This window comes from Homarus americanus, unplaced genomic scaffold (genome assembly GCF_018991925.1).
Source record: "Homarus americanus isolate GMGI-L3 unplaced genomic scaffold, GMGI_Hamer_2.0 scaffold48406, whole genome shotgun sequence".
Lineage (NCBI taxonomy): Eukaryota > Metazoa > Arthropoda > Malacostraca > Decapoda > Nephropidae > Homarus > Homarus americanus.
Window position 1 is genome coordinate 2,312,221 of NW_024753828.1, and position 26,312 is coordinate 2,338,532.

The following is a 26,312-nucleotide window of genomic DNA, read 5'->3' on the forward strand; positions in this document are numbered from 1 at the left end:
ATCATACACCACCACCTACAACCAGCATCATCACACAACCAACATCATACACCACCACATACAATCAAGATCATCATACACCACCTACAACCAACATCATGCATCACCACCTACAACCACCTTCATCATACATCACCTACAACCAGCATCATACACCACCACCTACAACCAGCATCATCACGCACCACCACCTACAACCAACATCACCATACACCACCAACAACAACCATCATCACCATTTACAACCAGCATCACCGTTTACCTCCCCCCATGAATTAAACAATTTTTCACTGCAAGTTGTATGACTTCCAAAAATCTTTTGAAGTCTTACCAGCTTTTCTTTGTGTTGCCTTCATAGCTTGAGGAAAGGTCCTTCTCAGGTAATATGCTTTAAACGAAACAATAACTCCCTGTTCCATAGATTGTAAAACAGATGTTGTGTTCAGAGGTAGGAACACAACATTAATGGTTGGATGAACAGCATCTAAAAATGCAGGATGGCCAGGTGCAGTGTCAAGCACCAATAAAACATTGAAAGGTAGTAACTTTGAAGCATAATATCTCTGCACTTCAAGCACAAAATGATTTAGGTACTGTTCTAGTCTTTAAAAAGGGCGAACGTTACCCAAGCCTTTTTATTAGATTTTCAGATAACTGGAAGCGCTGCCATAAAAACACCCTTCAAGGCTCTTGGATTTTCTGACTAAAAGACAAGCAAATTTTTGAGTTTATAATCCCCTGCAGCGTTGCCCCTAAACAGTAAGGTCAACCTCTCTTTGGCAGGTTTATGCCCTGGTGCTGTTTTTTCTTGCCATGCAAGGTACAGTCGGCCACAAGAAAAAGTATACACCTACGATTCGTGTTTGAGACAAAATGTCTGGTAACACTGTCCTGAACAGAACAGACAAAATTATAAAATGACCTGTAACTTATGTTTTATTCCTACATATATGTTATAAATACATTTGTTGTGAATGTTTTACTAGTATCTTGTGCTTATATTACAAGTAATATAGTGTATCCAATGGTAGCAAACTTGTTGCAAAATGGGATTGCAATTATCGTACAGCTCCCTCCTCCTCCTTCCCCACTTTTTCTCTTACCCTACTTTTTTTTTAGTGATGTTTGGATTAGTAAAGGAAAGAAGAGGAGTAAATAGAAGAATAAAGAAGAGGAAACAGAAAATAGTTAGAGATAACAGGGGGGGGGGAGCTGAGTTTCATCATGCGTCTGGCTGCACAGTTTCAACGTTACCAGACCATTTTCGGACCTTACAGCTACAATGTGCATACTTATTCCTGTGGCCGACTGTACGTACATTCGGGCATCCTTTTCGAAAATAAACCCATCTGATCGATATTAAAAACTTGATCAACATAATAACCCCCTTCTTCAATTATTTTAGCTAAAGCAACTGCACTAGCTGCTTAACCTTGCACTTTAATGTTATGTAAATTTTCCCTAACCTTAAACCGATTAAACCAGCCCCTACTAGCGACAAGATCTTTCTTATCACTTTCACCACCATGTTTAGCTTTCAAGAGAGCATGAAAGCTTCTCGCATTTTCCTGAATCAAATCTAGACATACAGGCATATGCCATTGATTTTGATCTTCCACCCATATCACTAACAATCATTACATTTCAATTATTAATCCATTTCTTTGTTTTGATATCATAGTTGACCGCATTGGTGTAGATCCTTTTACATGTTCAAGAATCTTGTCTTTGTCTTTCAAAATTGATCCGATCGTTGGCCGACTGAATTCCAATGCTCTACCAATGGCTGATGGCATTTCACTTCTTTCAAAAAGTTTAATTACATAAACATTCACTTCCACTGTAATTGTTTTCCTTTTCTTGAATGCACTACTATCACTTGCATCAGATTTGCATTTGGCAGCCATGATGAGGGCAGAAAAAATAGTATTTAAAAAAAAAACTTTGCACTTGGTCACACACGTTACTGAGACAAGCATAAGGCAATAGGCATACTGATGCTACCTCAAGGCGCGTGGCTGGGTTACGCTCCACTCCTCACCTGCCGCTCCGCAATGCAAACTAGTTCTTGTACATTACTACGAACGATTGTACTCATGTCAGATTCTTAAAATAACATACTTTTTGGGGACCTTCTTCTTATCGGTGGATGTTCGTAAGTCAGACATACATAACTTTGGGATCTCCTGTATAAATAGCCTACGAGAATCATGAAAACTCAGGTGTTAAAAAACATATTACAGTAGTAACTGCAAATTCAGATGATCAAACCTTCAGACACACAACAATACCACTCCTTCAAATACCTCAGTGTCTATAATAGTTAGCCTGCCAATGTATAGACAGACTTACACCCGCTTAGAACTGTGTAGTTGGTACAACTCCAATTGTGGTCTTATTATTGAAGTTGTTAAAACAATGCACATTACTTACATGAGATCTCTGATATATTAAAATGCACATAAGTTCAGAATTATTCTAGCTGTCCCATGAGAAACAAAATACAATACAGTACTTATCATGACTGTGCTGATAGACTCGCCAATGAGGCAAGCAAGAAAACGTTAACCAAGAACTTGGCCTGTCCAATGCTGTACTTCAAAACATCCAAGTCTGAATCATGAACTCCGATCTAGAAGAACTGAGAAATGCGGAGAGACCTGGCAGTTGTAGCATTAGTAAATATGACAAATTTTGTGACAAGAGGTACCGGTATGGCCAGCATAAGGACAGAACCAGACAATGTGATGTAGTTGTGGCCAGAATTAGGCTAGGATACAGACACCTCTGGCAAGTTAGTGACGCTGTACCCATATCGGAACTCAACACGTAAACTTTGTAATACACCTTTAAAGCAGACACTTGAACGCTAAATTATTATTGAACGTGACACTGTCAAAGACTTCAGGCCACCTGGCTTATTTTATCATGAACTTTGTAATTATTACATTGAATCAGGGGTGCTTGACGACATTCTTGCAGTTTATCCCAAATTTGCTAGCCACACTGATTAGTCCTCAATTGGAATATGACGTCCAACGTATATGAACCAATGTCCTGCGTGGCAGCGAACAGTGATGTCACCCACATGACTCTGACCTTTATATACTGCTAATGAATATGATGTAGTTCTTTGTGTATGTACCTCTGTCCTGCATGGCAGTGAACAGTGACCTCACCCACATGAATCTGACCTGTATATACTGTATACTGGTAATGAATATGGTTCATTTCTTTGTGTGAGAACCTCTGTCCTGCAAGGCAGTGAGAAGTGACAGCACCCTCACTGTCAAGACCTGACTGAAGTACTCAGAATAGGCAAACTGTACTCCAATTTGTCAATAAATTTGTTAAACTAAAAAAAAAAAAAAACTAACTGGTAATATCCAATGTAAGAGATAGAATAACTGCAGTGAGGCTCATGATTACCCTCAGGTTCTGGCATGGTAATCCAGACAATAATAGTGTATGCCCATGAAATGGCTAGAATACGTGAGTCTTGGAGCCAATGAATCGATGTGGATTCATACACTACAACTACACATAGCAGTACAGTATAAGGATATTTGAACAAGATGAGCTGTACAAAGCTGAGACACAACATAACTTCTGCCACCCTGTTCCCCGAGACATACTGGTACAGTATGGCCAACACAAGAACAGAACTGGCAGGTTAGTGAAAGAAACTATAAACCCATACTAGAACACACAGCAGGTAAATTTTGGTGATAAACCTTTAAAGCATAATGCACTCTTTAACAGTACTGTATATAGAATACAACACTGTCTCAGACCACTTGGCATATTGTATCATCTACTTTGTAACTACTGTACTGTACTACAATGAATCAGGAGTCTTTGAAGATGTCTTCACTGTTTATCCTAAATTCACTAATCCATACTGATTTGCTTTCAATTTATGATTATGACACTAATGAATACAGTATGACTGCCAGGAGGCAGGAAGGAAGAGGTAGTACTTGTCTGAGGTTTAGGTCAGGTCATTGTGAGAATAGGCCAATAAAAATAAGATGGATCAGCTGTGATGTCACTGAGGCTGTATCAAACACCTGAGCTTTCTTAGCAGGTCGGGTCACTGTGTGAACAGAAAAGTCAGGGATCAGTTCAGATGTGACATCACAATACTGTATGATCAGTGTGTCTGTGTAAAGATGAAAATACAAAAGCTAAGCCTGTGGCTTTAAAGCCAAACCCCAGTGCCATGCCTCTGGCCCTGAAGCCACAGCCTTTAGACAGTTTCAAAGCTGAAGCCAAGTCCAAAAATGCATGGCTTCCAGAAGCAAAAACTGACTTCAGCCCTACGTCTGGTGCCCGCACATTCTTGTTTTGAATTTCCCATTTTGAAAGATTTCCATTGCGGAAGAGGGGACCCATGCACTGTCAGAAATGCACTTTCCTCACCTTAGGTACAGTAGTAATATCTCTGTTTGCCGGAATCCCTCTTAATCGGAATTCTCCAATAGCCGGAATTGAAATTTTCTCGGAAAATCATTCCCAAAGCTGGAATTTTCCAGAAAATTCCAGCTTTGGGATCGATATTCCGAAGGACACATTTTCTGGAAAATTCAGAGAAAATTTTCCCATTACCCGACAAATTCCGGGGATGAGGGATATTTTCCTGTTTTGAGAGAGTCGTCTCGTTTCCCAGAAATCTCTCATTCCCAGAAGTGCTCTGCACCAATTGTTCCAGCTAACGGAGATATCACTAGTATGTCCTTGATATATGCGAGTTCAGCATACTGTATATAAATTCACTCATATGCAAAGACCCTATTCCTACCAGGAATTCAATTAATGTGAGCAAAATTCAGCCTTATGTGAGATGTCATACTCCCTGATATGGATTTATACCCTGATAACTCTGCAGATGTCACTAACACCATCAACCACTATGTAAAACCTCTACCACCACCTCCATTATCTCAACTACCCAAGTTGAGTATCTGCTTTTATTGTTAAGTACACTATACTGTACACTTGCTTTATCTATTATTTTAAAAATAATATTGTACAGGTATTAATTTGCTTTATGGTTTATTTGTCTTGAAAATGGGTCTGGAACATTTTCATTTTGGGTTATGGAACATATCCAATTTGTTCACATTTAACTAAGTATTTGATATACAGTGAACCCTCACTTTACACGGTTAATTCAACCCACGGCGGCCCGCGTAAAGTGAGAAACGCGTAAAGTGAACAACATAACATATGGGATTAATTGAAATAGAGACCGGGTCGACCTCCAAACTCCACTTTTTCAGACACAATACCTACGTTGTAGTAAAAATAACTTCTTAATTTTATGATGGTATGCACACACAATTAATAATTAAGAGAAATATCAATAATATTAGGTTTTTTAACACTTACATTAGTAGAAAAGATGGCTGGGCACACGGGGATGGGGGGTTGGTTCCAAGGCAGAGGGCAGATTATTGGCCCTCACCTGTATCACTTGTATCAATTGTATCGCTATCCACCACAGAGGCTTGCAGGGCCTCTTTGTCAAACCCTTCAAAGTCCATATAAGTCCATATCCTCACTATCATTATCACTATCACTGACTTGGGCCGGCTGTGGTGGGTGAAGAACTCGGTAATGTTTTGATGACTGGGCGACCTTGTGCGCACCCTGCTCGCGCCGCTCTCCGCGTAAAAGTGTACACACACCGCGGAAAGTGAGCATTCCGGTTTCGGCAGGGTACCGCGTAAACGTGGAAACGCGTAAAGTGGGACCGCGTAAAGCGAGGGTTGACTGTACGTGATTTTGATTTATGCGATGGTTTTCAGGAACGCACCTCTCGAATTTATCAAGGACTTACTGTATATTGGTCTACTGTGTTGCTTTGCGCAAATCTGCAGTCACACAACTCGTTAAATTTTTACAAATCAGGCCCTGATCAAAAACAACTCACTGGTCCTTAAAGTCTACCACTAAATAAATGCATAAATCATAGGCTCTGGATGTAACTGCATTTCTATAAAAATTGTATTATGCGCCAGAATAAGGCTTTACTCTGGTAAAGTATCCCAATGAAATGATGGACAGCCTCATTAGGAGTTCAGACTGTAGGAAAATCATGACCCACTCTCTAATAAAATGGTAAAAGATAAATAAAGAATCACAAAACAAGGCATATGAAAAGAAATAATTTTGATTACACATTACTGCATAGTCCTGTACATATTACAATATGTGTGAGGCACTTACCGTGCTGTAACTGTTTCTCCTGTCAAACTGCAAAACATGCTATACATTCCAACATCCAAATGAGGGTATAAGATGCAACATTCATACGGAAGTAGCATGCCAAGAAGAATGTGATAGAGAAGAGGCAACAAGCATAGATGAATACAAAACCATCCAGGTGGGGAGCAAACATATGCTAAGTGTGGTTTAGGACAACAGTCATCTTTGTGTCACGAGTCTGTCATTTATAATATATTATTTTACACACAGAGACACACCATTACTATTACTATTATCAAGTGAAGTAGTCATGACACCAGCTGACATGCAATCAAGGACCATTTAATAATATTCTTCAACCAAATTATGTATTCATTCTGGCTGTAAAGACTTATCAGGTATGTTGCCTGTGATAAATGAAGGATTAACCCCAATATCCCATTTTAAGGTGAAACTCAAAATGTGTGTACGAGTGCAACACTAAACCTTCAGTCTAGACTAAAAAAACTGACACTACTGGCTAGATTCAATCTAATGATCAGTCTACCATCCTTCCTGGAACTATCACCATGAAAGTGAAAATAGAACCAAAAGTTTTCTTTATATAATGCTACAAGGGAGGGCAGAGTTCTATCTGTCATAACCTTCTATCACTGACGGATTCGTACAAAGGTATCCTTCAAGATATAAATGGGTTAGGTTCCCAAAAAACATTCATTAGGTGAATTTTCATATTTCAAATAGAAGATAAAACGTATGGGAAAAATAGCGCTTGGTTCCCCAATGACAAAAACACCACAGTATTATACTGCACCACAAAAACACCATATCAGTTCAAAAGCAAGAACAAAGCCTACCTAGTGATAAATAGTACACAACGACTCATAATTTACTACCAAACACCTGAAAAAAATTAATTAAACAGTTTAACTTTGGTATATTACCCTATGGGAGGGCATAATACGTGCGACCCACGTGGAATGTGCGGGAGGTTCTGCCCGTCCCCGGTGATTGCCAGGCTAAGCAGTTGAACATGTCACATCGCCCAGAGGATAGTTTGAATGTGGAAGAATCTATTCTATGTTCACAAAATAATATATACTTTATGAGTAAATGCAAGGAATAAATAAAAATAACAATAAAATAAAAGAAAAGGAAAAATACTCCATTGCCATTTGGCAACTTTGTCACTAGCACGAGACAGCAGAGCTGTGAGAGAATGCCACTCCCTCTCTCCCTCACTCTCTTGTGCTGGCTCCCATACATTATAAATGTTTAATCTCTTTATGTTTTTGACCTGATGATAATTTTTGGGAGGAGGGAGGGAGAGAGGGGGCACATTCTGTATAAACAATTGTGTGCATGTGAAAAGTGAAAGTGGGTTCCATAGGCATGACTGCCTGTAAGGGCCAGTGTGGATACAACACACTGTATACAAAGCCTTCAGAACACAAGAAGCAGCATGGCCAGTACTGCACTCGACCGCATTCATTTCCCCTAATTGTAAACTTAGGTACCCATTTACAGCTGGGTGAACTGTAACATAACAGTAAAAGAAAAAAAAAATTATGTGTATCATCACCCAAAAATACGTGTAAAAAACAATAATGCAGCTTACAGCTTGGTTGGAGGTTGACTTACTGACACCCCCCTCGGACATAAAAAAATTATTCCCTCTATGTTGCTGCCTTATGATAATTACAGTACAGTGGCCCTCGGTTAACGAACTCAATCCGTTCAGAAGGTCGTTCGTTAACCAGATTAGATTAACGAAACCATTGTTTCAATGGGTTTTTGGGTAATTGGTTCCAGCTCACCGAAAATTTCCTAAATTCAACAAAAATGGTAGAAAAGTTCACTTACTTTGAGGTGTGTATGTAGAAGGCTCCTGGATGATGATGATGATGATGGGATTTAGAATGGGGGTGGAGGAGAAGGAAGAAGAGAAGGCATTGGGGTGGAAGAGAAGTCACCCCATGGTGCCATTTCACCCATAAAATTTTAGCTCTCTGGTTTAATTCAAGATTATTTTCTTTAAATCAACACTGCACTGCATTATATATTGTCAATATATAAAATATATTTCAAAATGACCAATAATTTGCTTGGAAACACAGAAAAAAAGCGTTTAGTTGAAGAGAGTCTCAAGCAAGATGTTACCTCCAGTGAAAACAGAGAGAGACTGACGCCTGTTTGCTGTGTTAAGAGGCTGGATGCCGCGCATTAAACTAGTCACTTTACCTTCAATTTTGTTCAATAATTGTTAAAATGACTAAAAATTGAATATTAAACTTTTAAAATTATTGAATAGTATAAACTTCTTGATATTTACAAAAATAGTAAGGAATTTAAGCCCTAGAACCGATTAATGTATTGGCGGACTGATACTAAAGCTGGTTGCCCGGTCAGTGCAAGCGAAAACATGTTGAGGTCGGTTCGTAAGAAGTTCGTTAAGCGAATTTTTTTTCGTTAACCGAATTGAAGATCCTTATGGAAGGCAGTTCGTTAATCGAAATTACGTTAACCAGGTGTTCGCTAAACGAGGGTCACTGTATTTTATTTAATTTTATTTTATTTTTTTGCCCATTCTGTATGAATGAATGTGTGTCCATGTAACATTAAAAAAATAAATAAATAAATAAATTATGTACATTAACCTGAAATTGCAAGTTGAAAAACAACAATAACACCTCACATATGAAGCACCCCATCAGGAAGGTTCAAGTCAACTTGGGTACTGTACTTACCTCCTGGCGCTGTCCCTTCAGCCACTCCAACAAAATCTTTCGTGTTTCTTCTGCTATATCCTCAACGTCCTCCTCATCCTGAAGGCAGGAAACACAAAAAAACAAAGCAATGATGAAGTAATAATTATCTCTTGTACATTCTACCTACAAAAATTTTATACAGGTTGACCGTGTCATATCTGGCAACCTTGGGACCAGGACCATGCTGGACAATATAGATTTCCACCAAGCAGGCGGTTTATATACACTGCAGTAACATAAATCTCCGATATAATAGACTAAATGGAAGGAAGGCTGATCCGTTTAAGCCGAAAGTCCATTATATCTGGATCAGGAATAATAATGGGACTCAGTCTGTTATATACAAACATAGTACGAATTGATCACATGGGTCACTTTTCACCACAGACGCTCACTCACCATCACCACTAACACTCACCATCACCAACACTCACAATAATCACCATCACCACCAACACTCACCACCACCACTAACACTCACCATCACCACCAATACATCATCATCATTAACAATCACCACTAACACTCACCATCACCACTAACACTCACCATCGCCAACACTCACAATAATCACCATCACCACCAACACTCACCACCACCACTAACACTCACCATCACCACCAATACATCATCATCATCATCATCATCAACACAATCACCACTACCAACAATCACCATAATCAACACCAACCATCACCACCACATCCTCGACGTATAATGAGGACACCCTGTATACTGTATTGCAATACTGCACAGTAGTATACAGTACTGTACCATAAATGTGCAGTATAGAGTGTGGCTAGAGTTAAAAACCATGATTATCTTGCACAAGAGTGAGAGAGAGAGAAAATCCTCCATCAACTTGATAATGAAACTGTATTGCACATTGGCTTTGATGTATTGGTGTGACAGAGACAATCAAATACTGTATATTGTTGGCCACCATTCCTGCATGAACCCCTGGATAGATACTCTAACACCAACAAAAGTGGTCCTGACTGCATGAACCCACAACTTGTATCTACATATTGGAATAATCTACAGTGAAAATCATGTGTGGTAAACAATCCTGAATGGTAACTCTACCTGGACAAGATTCACAAAGATTTAACATGCAGTTGCAATTTTCTGTACAACAAACCATTTTCCCATGTCTTTGTAGCCATTGTTTACAGGTATGTCAACTGTTATAACTCTGATATTCCAGTGGTGTTCCTACACACAAATAGAATCTAGTATGCCATTCGAGTCAAATTCACAAAATTTAAAGATTCCAAACTTATCATGTGGGTTTTATTGGTGAACTATGAATAAATTTAATTTTAAATGACATGAATAAAATAAACATTCAGTACTGTAGCACTCACCAGTGAAGGATTCATTAGGTTGTATCACTTGATTTCCTTTGCACAGACATATTGGATATAAATTGACTCAATATTTGTTAACGATAAAAGTCACCTTCAGAAAGTTTAAACATTTAATATTGTATTACTGTATCAAAATATAACACAATTAACACAAAGAAAATGATGGTCCATTGCATAAAAAACATGTGCAAGCTGATTGCTGAGACAATTGTTAACAAACATTCTACAAAACTTATGATATGTAGTGTTCAAGAATACAAAGGACCTATCTTATTATAGAAGTATACAGTACAATACAATATAGTAATCATTCCTTATAACATTATTCCTTTCAGGTGAACTTCAATTTATCAGAACGAATTTGTGCCAGTGTTTGCTTCTCCATCTAGTGGAGCCTTCCTCTCCATGAAAGGAGTTTCTGGTATTGCCTACATGGCCTCGCATCATTGTTCTGGCGCAATCAGTCAATTTCCCGCTGCACCTCATCACGCACAGCTGTGGTCTCCCAGGTTTAATTGTATTCTCCCAGCATGTGTGCATTTATATTTTTGCTAAATCCAGTGAAGAGTACCCGGTAGAGTAAGGTAGTGCATCTCTCAATTTGACAAAACCTAGAAATGTTTATTACAGTACTACTGTATATGTTACTTACGATTATTATTAGGGTATACAGTAATCATTATATAACCCAAAATTGTCATTAAAAACATGTTTTGTAGCATTTTTGGGAAGTCATTTTTTTCATACGAACGACAGCTAAAAGTTGAAGAGGCCACAAGTTTCAAAAAATTGTCAGGGCAAACGTTTTCCGGGTGAGGGTTGTGAACTATTGGAACAATCTGCCAGAGAGCGTTGTGACCGCACCGAGTGTGAGCTCCTTCAAGACCAGACTTGACCAACACTGGCGCAGGTACAGATACCGTAAATCCTGGAATCAATATACTGTCCACCAAATACTTGCCAGAAATGCATAACAGAGATGTGATCGATCACCCAAGCAGAGGATAAAGCAAGGTCAGTATCTCAAATTTTAAAATGGTTGTCTATGGGATAATATGCTTCGATTTATGAAAAACTTATTTACAAATGGTTTTCAGGAACAGCCCTTCTGTAAATCAGGGTCTGCTGTACACCTGTTCCTAAGATCAATAAATTTTTCATTTGTTTATTCATTTCAGTGTCAAGTATTTATTTATCATTTTACATTATTTTTGGCTGTGTGTGTAAAACAAAGGTACAAAACCCAAATTACTGTATGTTTTATTGAAACTTAGTTAGCATGTAAGATAATGGTAATAAAATCAAAGTTTAATTATACCAAAACTCTGTATGCATACAGGTATCTCTCATTTAACCCCTAGGTTTTGGGTCACGTCATATGACGCTTTCATATTCCGTGGACTTATTTGAATAAAATGGGTGGGCCTGGCTAGATGTTGCCAAGTACAGTGATCCCTCGGTTAACGAGCGCCTCGGTTAACGAGATTTCGGTTCAGGATTTACCTTCCATAAGATTCTTAACTTCGGTTAACGAGCAATCCCTCGGTTAACGAGTTTTTTACGAGCCGACTTCAATATGTTTTCGCTTGCATTTGGCGGTCCACCAGCTGTCGTATTAGTCCGCCAATACAGTAATCGGTTTTAGGGCTTAAATTCCTTACTATTTTAGTAAATATCAAGAAGTTTATACTATTCAATAATTTTAAAAGTTTAATATTAACTTTTTTAGTCATTTTAACAATTATTGAACATAATTGAAGGTAAAGAAACTAGTTTCTGGCATGCCATCCAGCCTGTTAACACACCAGACAGGCGTTAGTCTCTCTCTGTTTTCAGTGGAGGTAACATCTTGCTTGAGACTCTCTTCAACTAAACGCTTTTTTTCTGTGTTTCCAAGCAAATTATTGGTCATTTTGAAATTTATTTTACATATTGACAATATATAATGCAGTGCAGTGTTGATTTAAAGAAAATAATCTTGAATTACACCAAGAGAACTAAAATTTTATGGGTGAAATGGTGCCATGGGGTGACTTCTCTTCCACCCCAATGCCTTCTCTTCTCCTTCTCCTCCACCCCCATTCTAATTCATCATCATCATCATCATCCAGGAGCCTTCTACATACACACCTCAAAGTAAGTGTACTTTTCTACCTTTTTTGTTGAATTTAGGCAATTTTCGGTGAGCTGGAACCAATTACCCAAAAACCCATTGAAACAATGGTTTCGGTTAACGAGTTTTTCGGTTAACGAGCAACCTGCTGGAACGGATTGTGCTCGTTAACCGAGGGGCCACTGTATGTACAGAATTTGTCTTTCACTCACACATGAGAGCCTCCCAGTCTCTTCTTAGCTCTTGTGATGTAGGAATCTCACCCTTGGGCTTGACTCATTTTGCCAAGTGTTTCTACCTCCCAACCCCCAAACACATGTCTAGTATTGTGATCAATTACTGGATCAGTGATCATTATTGTTAATAGTGTAAATAGTAATAACACACCAAAATAAGTGTCCTGTACTACTGTGTCACCCACACGCCACTTCATGAATATTCTCGACTCTTCCCTGGTGTTGTCAACCTGTGGTAGGACATGTATTTATTTCCTGTTTATATCATGCATGGCCAGTTTGTAAGACTAGAATTGTTTTTTTTTTAATGTTCGCGAATACACCCGCATTCCTGAAAACCTAAGGTTAAGCAAAATTATCGCTAAATGAAGGATGACTGAGAAATTCGGAGGTCAAACAACAGATTCAAACAGCAGGGTGGTAAACACTGAGTGCAGTACCTGTACTCCATCCTTTATATGAGTTCATTATAAACAATTTCAAAGGAAAATGTTTGATATATTAACAAAAAAAATTATATACTGTATAATCAATATGGTTCAGAGCTAAATGATTTAGTGAGCACAAGGTGAGCCATATTTGAACAAATTTGAAATTGCATGTGTCAAAATTTAAAAAAAAATGGTATGTAAACAATAAAATTGGTACAGCACATCATACAATACAATAGCACATATTTTAATGTTAAAAAAAAAAAATCTCCTTCCACACTCAAACCATCCTCTAGGTCACATGACACAGTTCAGTCAGGAAGTAACCCACCTAACTCTGAGACATATGGCTACTACCATGTGTATGCCATGCCCACAAATCGGGAGAGGGAGCGCGGCTGGGCTAGCGAGTGGCAACACAGCTAGAGGCCTCTTCACCCACACATACAGTAAACCCTCGATAACTCAGCACTTGATAACTTGGAATTTCATATAACTAGACATAGATATGGTCTCGGAATGTATTACGTAGTATAACTCTGGAAATGCCGAGATATGCAAAATTATCTGGGAAAATCTCGGCAAATCTGGCCATCTGCATCACCTACCATAAGAACATAAGAAAATAAGGAGTCTGCAATAGGCCGGTTGGCCTGTGCATGGCAGCTCCTGTCGAGAGTTACTACCACACTCTATCATCCATGAATCTATCTCGCCCCCTTTTAAAATTCTCCAACGTTCCAGCACTTACTACAAAGTTGCTAAGCTTGTTCCACTCATCTACCACCCAATTTATGAACCAGTTCCTTCCTATTTCCCTCCTAAACCTAAACTTATCCAACTTAAATCAGTTGCTACGAGCCCTATCCTGCTAGGATATTATAAGAACTTAATCTATACCTCCTTTATTGATTCCTTTCACCCACTTGAATACTTCTATCATATCTCCACACACTCTCCATCTTTCTAGGGAATGCAAGTTTAGTTTCTTTAATCTATCTTGATATGGAAGGTTTCTAAGTCCCAGAATCATTTTCGTCATTCTTCGTCTTCGCTGCACCGACTCTAGTGATTCGATATCCATTCTATAATAAGGGCACCAGAACTGACCCGCATAATCAAGGTGCAGCCTGACTAGTGCAAGATATAATTGCAATATGACCTCTGCAGTCTTATTACTTACACTTTTAGATATAAAACCTAATACTCTGCTTGCCTTATTTCGAACATTAACGCACTGTTTTCTAGGCCGAAGGTCGGGCTTACGAGTACCTGTAAGTCTCTTTCACAAGTCGACTTCTCTTGTTTGATGTTGTTTAGGCTGTATACATTGACAGTATTTGTTCTTCCAATATTAAGTACGCTGCACTTGCTGATGTTGAGTTTCATTAGCCATTTTTCTGACCACTCCTGCAGTTTATTTAAATCCTCCTGTAGTGCATTTGCACCCTGCCCTGAATTAATCTGCCGCCCTATTTTGGTGTCATCCGCAAACTTGCTGATGTCACTGCCGATCCCAGTATCTAGTTCGGTTATGTAGATTATGAACATGAGTGGGCCCAGTACTGTCCCTGGGGAACCCCACTGGTTACACAGCCCCACTCAGATTTAAAACCATCTACACTGACCCTCTGTGTTCTATCGGTGAGCCATGATTTTATCCAATTTAAAATTTCCCCTCGATACCATGAGCCTTAACCTTTCTCAGAAGCCTCTGATGCGGCACTCTGTCAAATGCTTTGCCAAAGTCTAAGTGAATAACATCGTAATTTTCGTCATTATCTACTACCCCATAGACTTTCCTAAAAAACGTCAGCAGATTTGTTAGACAAGATTTTCCCTTTGTAATTCAATGTTGAGAGTCGTAGATTAATTTGCTTTTCTTTAAATGCGATCGGATGCTATTTGCTATACAGTGATCACTTGGTTAATGAACGCTTCGGTTAATGAAATTTCATTAACGAATTACTTTCCATAAGAATCTTCAATTCGGTTTACGAAAAAAAATTTAATTAACGAAATTCTTACGAAAACACTGTGATAGAGAAGGTGGAAAAGATGCTGGCAATGTGGATGGAGGGCCAGAATCACCGCAGTGCCCCTGTGAGCCTTATGGTTATCCAGCATAAAGCCAGATCCTTGTTTGACGACTTAAAGGCAGAAGAGGGTGAAGGATCGAAGGAAGATACCTTTACAGCCAGCCGAGGATGATTTCAAAATTTAATCGTCGTTATAACTTCTACTACATAAAGATGACTGGTGAAGCTGCCAGTTCAGATACAGTTGCTGCCGAGACATTCCCGCCAGAATTCTAACGGATTCTCCAGCAAGGACTGGGCAGGTGCACGGGTGTTCCAGGACGAATTCAGGAAATTTATTGAGAAAAATGGATATCTTCCAGAGCAGGTCTTCAACGCTGACGAAACACGTTTGTTTTGGAAGAAAATGCCAACCAGAACCTACATTTCCAAGTCTGAGAAGCAGGCCCCAGGTTCAAGGCTGCGAAGGATCGCGTCACCGATATGCTATGTGGCAACGCAGCAGGGCATATGATAAAACCTGGCTTGATTTATAGGTCTGTCAACCCTCGTGCTCTAAAGGGAAAAGACCGTTTTTTTTTCTAAAAACCAGTTTTTGTGATAGAGTCCAGAATGCGACGTCTAGCTTTATACCTAGGTATGTAAATGCCTAGCATTAACTCGCCAGGCCAGGCCAACATGCAGGCAATTAAAACATAATAATTACTTAAATACATAATATTAGGAGGATAGGTCGCTACCTCGCATTTAATTGCAATTCTAACCCCCCCCTCCACCCTCCATCACACGCATTGCTACCGTCATCTCTTGCCCTAGAACGAGCAGTAAACAAATGCCAACTCTCAAGGGGTGGAGATGGGTGGGATGTCGACGTCGCATTCTGGACTATATCACAAAAACTGGTTTATAGAAAAAAACGGCTTTTTGTTCAATCCAGAATACGACGTCTAGCTTTGATTACCCAAGCAGGAGGTGGAGAGGAGGTGACATTGCGTATTGAGATTGACTAGGTGGGGGAGGGGACCCCAGTAACACCACATGTGAAGCATCTTTCAGAGATAGATGAAGATAACTGTTTGGAAAGGTTTTGAAGATTTCCAAAAGTCCACTTCTTTGATATGACTGAGGGTCATATGCCACAGGAAGGCCACAGACCCTGCAGATTTCCTGGTGTCATGTGCCAAAAATTTCTTGCCAGGGTCTGCTTGACTCATTAACTGAGATAAATATTTTGTCATTTGACTAGGAGACAATTTCTTACCATCCTGTGATGAGAATACATAGGGGCCTCAATTAGGGCATCTGATTAACCATTCTTGAAGAACTTAACTGGGCACAATATATGAGGAACCCTTGTCTCATCCATTAGCCATTTTATCCTGATAGGTTGAGCTTGAAAATCCTCCCTTTCATTTTTCTTAGAATCTCCGTAGGAAAAATGGTGACATCTTCCTCAGAAAATACCAATAATGATGGATTATTGGAAATTGAAATCAGCTCACTGATCCTCATACCTGTTGCTATTGCTAGAAGGAAGGCTGCCTTCTGGAGCAATCTGTCCTCGTTCAGATTTATATTGTAATTAGGCCCCATAAGAAATTTAGTAACTTTATCTAGAGACCAAGGTGGGATTCTCGTAGGCCGAGGGGGTCGCTGAATGAAAAAGGACGATCTGAGCATTTGATAAATTCTTGGGTTCAAAGTAATATTAAAACCTTATGCCAGAGGGTCAACCAATGCTGATTTATAAGATGCAATTGTCGATTCTTGAAGGCCTTTAACTCTGAACAGAAAATCTAAAAATTCTAACACCACTGTTTCCAACAACGTGATTGAAGTCATTAACCTGATAAATTGTTGAAAAAGTTTCCAAGTTTTCTCATATTGCATAGAAGTTTGGGGTCTATGACCTGCTATCACTTGGTTAACTATATTGGAATTACCCAACAATCTATATAAACATCTTTCGAGAAACTTCAAGCGTGAAGTGCCAAGGATATCTCGAACTGAGGGTGCAGTACCTGTTCTAGATATCCCTGTTGCAATTGTAGTGGATGTGGGCACCAGCTCAACAGATCGAAACACCACGATTGTAGGATCCAATATGGTGCAATTAAGAGGACCTTTCCTTGGAAGGATCTGAGTTTGGGAACCACTTTGGGCAACATTTTCACAGGTGGGAACAGATAGATTGAATTTCAATGGTTCCAATCTATGAGTAGAGCATTTCCTAAAAGATTCGATCGTTCCAGAGATGCATAAATTGGCATCTAGTGATTGTTTTGTGAGGCAGAGAGATCTATTTGAGGAGTCCCAAACCTCCTCACTAGACTCTTGAACTTCGATATCTTTAGGGACCATCTGTTTCCGTTGATACTGGCCTGAGACGGGACAACGCATCTGCCCAATTGTTTTGTACTCCCAGTATGTGAGTTGCTTTGAAGTAAAGTGTTTGTGTTACACAAACATTGAAAAAATTTTCTGATAGTTTTAGAAGGGGCCAAGATCTGGTTGAGCCTTGATGATTCAGACAAAGCACTGCCGCTCAGTTGTCCATGGCAAACAGAATCGTCATGTTTTTTAAATTTGGGTTTGCCAACAAAAAGAATAGGACTACTGCTAATTCTTTTATGTTTATGTGTTTGTCCCAAAGGGAGTTGCTCCACTTCCCTTGACGGAACTCTCCTTTTGAGGAATGGTATCTCCATCCTATCTCGGACGCATCCGTACAAACGACCAAGTCTGTTTGAGGGGGAACCCAGGGAGGTGAACCGATTAGATTGTCCAAATTTGTCCACCATGACAGATGATTCTTGATCTGAATAGGGAGAGAGGAAGCAATATTTCTGTTTCTGTGAAGCAACTTTGACCCCAGATAAGTTAGTTGCTTTTTCCTTAACATGCCCAAAGGAACTACTATGGTGGCAAAATTCCACATACCCAGCAGTTTTTCCCAATCGTGCCAAGAAACCTCTTGCTTTACACAAAAGGCTTTTACTTGGTTTATCACATCTGTTACCTTTGCTTCTGGTAGACTGACTGACTGCTGATTGGTGTCCCAATGGAGACCTAACCAATCCAATTTCTGACATGGTAGGAGATTTGATTTGACCTGGTTTATCTTTAATCCTAGGTTTTGAAATATTACGAGTGTACGTTGGGTCGCCTTTTGACAGTCTTCGAAAGAATTTCCCACTATCAGCCAATCGTCTAGATAAGCAAAAGTTCTTATGCCCTCCTTCGCAAGGATCTCCCTGGGGATGTTCGCTAGTTTTGTAAACACTTTTGGCTCAATTGTCAGGCCGAATGGCATCACTGTGAATTGATAACTTACATCCCTCACTGCGAACACTAGAAACTTTTTGTACCTGGGAGCAACAGGCACGTGATAATAGGAGTCTTCGAGATCCACTTTTGAGATCCAAGCATTGGGCGGAAGTAGATGCCTCAGATGATCGTAAGTGAGCATCTTGAAACTTCTTTTGGTAATGAACTTGTTCAGGAAGGAAAGATCTAAATCCACCCCAATTTGTCGCTGTCTTTCTTGGGGACAGGGAACAGGCGAGACATGAAACACTTCTCTGACTGCAACAGTTCTATCACACCTCTGTTAAAAAGTTGAATTACAAATTCTGTGAGTAAGGGGGAGGTTTCTGACCCCTTTTTGGTAACGGTAACACTAGCAGAGAGAACCTCAACCAAGTCCATGTGAGGCCCCCTTTGATTGTCTTGTAAGCCCGTATGGAAGAAGTCCACCTGTTTTCCCAACCCCCCAGACGACCCAACTGTCTGGCTTCATTGGGAGGGAGTGGTCGCTGATGTGGCGGAATAAGGTCTCCTTTCACTTCTGAACAAATGGCCACCCTTACTACGTCTTGAATTGTTTCCTCCTCTAAAGTTCCTCTAGGTTGATAACTGAACCTAGCAGCTGGTCCTGTTCCCCTGTTAGACCTTCCTCTTTTAAATTTCCAAAAGGTCTTAGAACTCCTGGGAACAGTAATATGAATAGCTTGCTCAACAGCTGATCAATACTTAACTAATGTTTGTTCATCAAACAAAGCAGGAGAAAGAGGGGAAGAACATAGCAGTAAATAAGCACCACCACTTGAAGCACTAGTAGTGGCTTGTTTCCTTAGTTGGGCTTTTAGTTTTAAGGCTTTCAACAACATTTCCAAAAAATGAGTTGTACAGGGAATATGGAATCCCTTAGATAGCAGCAGCAAAACACCTGTCTACTTCTGAACTGTCCTCATAGTCCAGCACAAACTTAGTCAATAACTGACACATCATGATTGCAGACCAAACATCCGCTGCCATCTTCCTAAATTTGAACTCTTCAAGCAACAGTGCAGAAGCAACTGGTTTCAAATTTATTTCATAACTTACGTCAGCATATTTTGGAGCTGACAAATAGTGGGAAAGTTCATATAGGTATAAGGAACACTTTTTGTCACTAAATTTGAACTTCAAAAAACTAAACTTGTGAGCATTCCTATCCGAGGGAATGAATGTTAAGTCTTTCAATATATTAGCCCAAACTTCATCTACAGGTATTTCAGAGATCACTTTTGGGCAAATATCAGGCCAAGAAATTGTAGTACAGGTTGTACCTCTCTAGTCCGGCATTCTGTGGTCCAGAAACTCCCGTGGTCTGGAACGATTTTAGTTTGTCCAATAGGGACGTAGATAAGCAGCTTTTTTTTCTTTTTTTTTTACTTATCTGAATTATTATTATTATTATTATTACAGGAGTATTAAATTTTTGCCCCTCAGGCCCCAATGTGGGTCAGTGACCTATGCCCGGGTGGGCTAATCCCCGTAAAAAACAACAACAACAAAGCCGCGGGAAATTAAGGTTTGTTTACATCCGGCAGTTCGGCTGCTCTCTCTCTGCTTGTCTATACAGAGTACAACATATAACCCTTCAATATATATGAGCAATAAATAAGTGTTGCTTTCATATTCTTATGTACACGTAGAGTAATGACGATATGTTTTCACATGTGCGCACTTACATACGCACAGTCTCACTTTTTTTTACCATTAATGGTTAGCTACTTATATTGTTCCATTTATTAACATTAAATAACATTACAGGTACTTCAAGCAACCATATTAATTTTTTTACATTAATTTTACTACAGCTACAATCAGGGTCTTATTTTCTTCAGTTTTATATGTAGAACCAATCAGTCACTGGTTTTGTAAGCTTTAACATAAACAATGCTGGCAGCCGTCTTGTCTCCTCGTGTGTTTTAATATTCCACGTATTATTAATAAATTGTAGTGTTAATTTTGCACACAAACATTAATTCAATAAAAACAAATTCAGAAACATTAATTAAAATATATATGAACAGCAAATAAGTGTTGCTTTCATATTCTTATGTAAAGTAATGACGATATGTTTTCACATGTGCGCATGCGCACTTACATACGCGATCTCTCTTTTTTCTTTACCATTATCGTTAGATACTTCTATTGTTCCATTTATTAACATTAAATAAAATTACTTAAAACAACCATATTAATTTTACTACAGCTACAACCAAGGTCTTATTTTCTTCAGTTTTATATGTAGAACCAGTCAGTCACTGGTTTTGTAATCAACGAAAACAATGCAGTCTCAGTTCCTCGTGTTTTAAAATTCTACGTATTATTCATGAATTGTATTACTTTCAGTAATAAACAATAATGAATTTTTTGTACATAAGAGAAATGACGCTGTTTACAGATTGTGCACGTCGTCTGAACGTTGGTGGGCCGTTCAAACCCGTCGAAATCCGAGTTTCCGCCGTCAAAATTTTTAAATGTGTTGTTTTTTTTTGTGTGTTCAAATAGAAAACGTCGAATTAAAAACTCAAAAAAATTTGAGAAGCTACTGTACGACATTTAACCCTTCAATATGTCTTCAAAGAGACCATGAAGCAGAGGAAGTGGTGCTAGTGCTTCCAAGCCAAGTCACTATCTATCCAGGAAAAGGGTGAATTTCCATGGTCCGGAAATTTCCATGGTCCGGCACCGGTCAGGTCCCGAGGTTGCCTGACTAGAGAGGTACAACCTGTAACACCTTCTAAAAACAATGAATGATGACCCACAGTTGTTTGGCCTTCCTGTCTCTTTGTAAGTGTTGAGACAGCAGGAAGTTTAGAAACATTTTCATAAAATACCTTGAATAGGGAATCCACAAACTCAAATGTGGTTGAAAACAAAGAAGACTTAGATCTTACCAATGTTACCCAAGGCCTGTTTGGATCATCTTTACACCCAATGTTCTCCATCAGCTGTGTGGGAGTCAACAGCAGCCTCTTTCCACTCATAGTAACCAACACTTTTGCCCCAGGTGGAAGAGGTTGCCAAAATGGGGACAGGATGAAGTCAGTCTCAACAGGCTCTCCCTGCTCTAGTGACTATGATAAGTGCCAACTTCCACATCCTGATCCTGGAATCCACTAAAATTGGGCTGACTAGGTAGAGGTTCTTGCAACCTTCCTACTGCCTCGTTATCTTGAATATCCAATAACCTACTTTTCTTAGCAGAAGCAGGTTGGTCTAACTGGGGATTAAGTCTCTTACCTATCACCCATAAGCCTTAACTTTCTGCCAACTTGGGATCTTTCCAGTGTTTTACATTTATAAATTTACTCTTTAAGGCCTTATTCCTTCTATTTTTAATTTGGATCTTCAATAATTCCTTCTTATCTCCTTCATCTTGATTAATTTAAAAAATTTGATCATAACAAACTGCACAATCCAATGGTGAAAACAGGTTGTCTGAGACACAACTGATATGAATTATGCAAGCCAAATGAGGATCTAACTTGGTAATCCAAGTGGCTCTACATCCTTGATAATTTAGTATGGTCCCCTTGGGTCATAGATGAAACTACTACAACTGAATGCACATCCTCTACTGGCGGACACTTCCTTGTATGTAGTGTATGAGCTGAGCTTTCCAGTCCTTGTAGCTCCTCACTCAACACTAGTTCCCCAGGGACAGTTCCACGGTCTCCTCCATCATCTAGCAGCCCAGACAACTGTCCTTCATCCTCCTGTTGCACATCACTCATTTAAACTAGGAGGAACTCCATGAGTCACTTTGTATCATCATAATAATACAAGGGAGATTACATTTTCTCCCAAACATAATCAATATGACTCATAACTGTGATATTTCAGTAAGTTATTTCATTTAATATCTGTTATTGTTATATGAGTCACCAGTGTGACAATCATAAACAATAACTCACTATATCATAAAACTCTCCCTTCTCTTATCTCAAATGTCCCTCAGCTCAATGAACTTTGTTTCTTAATCAAGCTAATGTCATTTTAGAGCACTATATTTTGGGGGATCACCAAGTTCTCTATTTGTTGCCAATCAGGGTGCACAGACATCACCACTTCAAGTAATCATGCTTGAGCGATGATGCCAGAGTGAGCATCAAGTCACCCGGAAGGGTTGACAGTGCTGAGCTGCTACCATAGTGCTCCATTGGCTAATATCATTCACCATTACTCTAGCAAGACATATTGGGCTGAGAATGGCTCTCATTTAACCCATACTGAGGATACAAGGTCCATCCCAACATAATTCTAGATTGCTAGTAAGACCAGAAGGTCAGCATCCGGAAGGATCACTAAGATTAGCGTCCGGAAGGATCACTAAGATTAGCGTCCGGAAGGATCACTAAGATTAGCGTCCGGAAGGATCACTAAGATTAGCGTCCGGAAGGATCACTAAGTCCGGAAGGATCACTAAGATTAGCGTCCGGAAGGATCACTAAGATTTAGCCCGGAAGGATCACTAAGATTAGCGTCCGGAAGGATCACTAAGATTAGCGTCCGGAAGGATCACTAAGATTAGCGTCCGGAAGGATCACTAAGATTAGCGTCCGGAAGGATCACTAAGATTAGCGTCCGGAAGGATCACTAAGATAAGCGTCCGGAAGGATCACTAAGATTAGCGTCCGGAAGGATCACTAAGATTAGCGTCCGGAAGGATCACTAAGATTAGCGTCCGGAAGGATCACTAAGATAAGCGTCCGGAAGGATCACTAAGATTAGCATCCGGAAGGATCACTAAGATTAGTCACGTCGCCCTTTCTCTTAAACTCCTTTGCGTGTGTGGTGGTATTGGTGTGCGGACTAGTGGATGTCATGTTTATGACCTGACCTCATGTTTAGTAAGGTCACCCTGTGTACTTAATGCATGTGTTCTGGGTATCAAGTTCTATCTACAGGAGTGAACACAAACACCTGTAGAGTTTTCATAGGTTCTATTTACTGGATAAACGAAGGTACACAAGGAAGGTGGCGCTCCTTACTCTGTATGGGGGGTCAACTAGCCTCTAGGGCGACATGTGGCAAGTGATACATTAACAGCTTCCATATGTCACCAGGCACATTAATTAAGCATGTGGGACATGGTAAATACATTGCCACATGCTGCTAGCTAGGTTGAATAAATAGTGTATATAAATGGAGCACATACATAATATACATACATAATATACATACAGCATACATAATATACATACACTTAAGCCTCTCTCGGTCCATGTAATTCAGTTATCTCTGAAGATGTCTTGAATAAAGACAAAAGCTAAGGTGCTCCATTGTTTCCCTTTTCCCTGTGTGATTTTATCAAGATTGATCTTATCCACATTTTCATTGTGGATCTACATGAGATATATATACATACATACATATATATATATATATATATATATATATATATATATATATATATATATATATATATATATATATATATATATATATATATATATATATATATATATATATATACAGTAAAACCTCGATTAACCGACCACATATGGGGGGAAGGGGCCGACGGATAATCCGAAAGGTCGGTTAATAGTACATAAAGTCTACGGAAATAAAACATACATTTTCAAAGTACCTTTCCCTAACCTACCTCATTTAAGTCCCTCTATTCATTTTTGTTCATTTGCCATTCATATTTCAATAGAATTTGCTTTAAAACATTAACCACTTTAGTAAATAAATATGAACCAGCACAGAAACCGTGAATAAAAAATGGAAAAGTCAAAGAACATATGTCATCACAAAAATTGTGACCAAGTCCCAGGTTGCTGATCTGACTTTCTGCCTCATTTACACACAATTGCAGGGTCTCAATTGTTTCTCTTACTATTGACAACACAACATACATACAGGTACATTGTTTCTCACTCTTGATTTTTTTTTTCATTTTTGCATTTCTTTATGGTTCTTTATTACTATAATTATTATTATCATTATTAATATTATTACATTTTCGCCCCCCAGGCCCCGATGTGGGTCAGTGACCTGTGCCTGGGTGGGCTAATCCCAAAAAAATTTTAGGAGTTCGGGATTGACGGTTAATCCGAAAGTCGGTTAATCGAGGGTCGGTTAATCAAGGTTTTACTGTATATATATTAGACGCGGTCGCCATGCTTGACCAGACCGTATAAAAAAAATTGCCCCAAACACAATATCTGAGAGACAAGATAAAAATAAAAGTCACCCGATTTCCTCACCATGCTAAGGTATATAAATACCAAAAATAAAATCCTTGTAGCATTTAATATTTCAGCTATTAAAACACAAATTAGAGGAGGTTTCCTTGTGCACATTTACAGCTGATTCGCCAGGCAAGAAGATGACGGTAGCAATGCGTGTGATGGAGGGTGCGGGAGGGGGTTTTGAGAATTGCAATTAAATGCCAGGTAGTGACGTGTGCTCCTAATATTACGTAATTAAGTAATTATTAGTTGTTTTAATTGGCTGTATGTTGGCCTGGCGAGTTAATGCTAGGCATTTACATACCTAGGTATAAAGCTAGATGTCGCATTCTGGATTGAACAAAAGTAACCATCTCCTCCCCATCTACTGGCAGTCAAACAAGAAAGCCTGGGTGACAGCAATTCCTCTTCCCTCGAGTGGTTCCACAAATGTTTTATCCCCGAGGTAAAGAGCTACCTGGAGAAGCTGGGCCTGCCTTTCAAGGTATTGCTGGTCTTTGACAATGCACCAGGCCACCCAGATGCCATAAAATTTGCACATGATGACGACAAGCTAGTGTTCCTTCCACCCAACACCCCCTCCATCCTCTCGACCAGGGCGTGATTCAGTGCTTTAAGGCAGCGTACACATGCCTCACCTTCGTCCACATTCGCAACTCCATGGAGGACGGCACTAACAAGAGTGTTATGGCATGCTGGAAGGATTTCAACCATGCCAATTGCATTAGTTTTGTAAAGGAGGCCATGGATGCACTGTAACCAAAGACGGTTAATTTGTGTTGGCGGGCACTGTGGAGTGACTGTGTGCGTGACTTCAAGGGATTCCCTACGATCTACTCTGCAGTAAAGCACATGGTGAAGGTGGTCAGGGCTGTAGGCGGTGATGGGTTTGAAGACATGGTCGAGCAGGAAATCGAGGAGTTAACTGAAGGGCACAGGGAAACTCAAACTGACGGTGAGTTGGAGGAAATAGTGAGAGCGGACGAAGAAGACAGCAACAGCGATGATGAAAAACAAGAAGAGCCAGCATGTTGGGATATACACAAGTTTAGTGAAGTGTTTCAGGTGGCCGAGCACTTGTAAAACTTAGTGTCTGAGTATGACCCCTCTATGGAGCACAGCATCAACTGCTCACGAGGTCTTACAAGCATTATGGCTCAGTATGAGAATATGTTCCAGCAGCTTAAGAAACAACAACGACAGCTTCCCATCACCATGTTCTTTAAGAAAACCTCAGCATCAACATCGTCAGCAGATCAGCCAACGCCCTCAACTTTTCGCAGTGACCTTGAGCTGCCCACATCCTCCCCTGCATCGTTATCTGACCTTGATGATCCCCCACGGTGACGTTGAAAGGGGATGAATAATCTCAAAACAACAACACATGTCTGTCTACATACAGGTAATGTCTGTGTTCTATTTATGCTGTTATACACTTGTTACAGATGTTGATATTACATTACAATAGTGATTTATGAGTTCTAGTGCACAGTAATACCTCGCTTTACACGGTCAATTGAACTCACGGAGGCCCGCATAAAGCGGGAAACGCGTAAAGTGAACAACAGAACATATGGGATTAATTGAAATAGAGACCGGGCCGACCCCCAAA

At 39.6% G+C, this 26,312-nt stretch overlaps 1 protein-coding gene across 3 annotated transcripts in view; it reads right to left on the bottom strand.

Annotated features, from left to right (window-relative positions):
- The window catches only part of LOC121855582 (liprin-beta-1-like), a 214,986-nt gene that overhangs the window by 178,761 nt on the left and 9,913 nt on the right, over window positions 1-26,312 (bottom strand). For 2 of the 3 annotated variants that reach the window (XM_042350612.1, XM_042350611.1), the window contains exon 4: window positions 8,958-9,035. In XM_042350612.1, the coding sequence (XP_042206546.1) occupies window positions 8,958-9,035 (78 nt within the window). Of the gene's footprint in view, window positions 1-8,957; window positions 9,036-10,345; window positions 10,382-26,312 lie in introns of those variants that run through there. The other variant, XM_042350613.1, reaches the window with a different exon arrangement.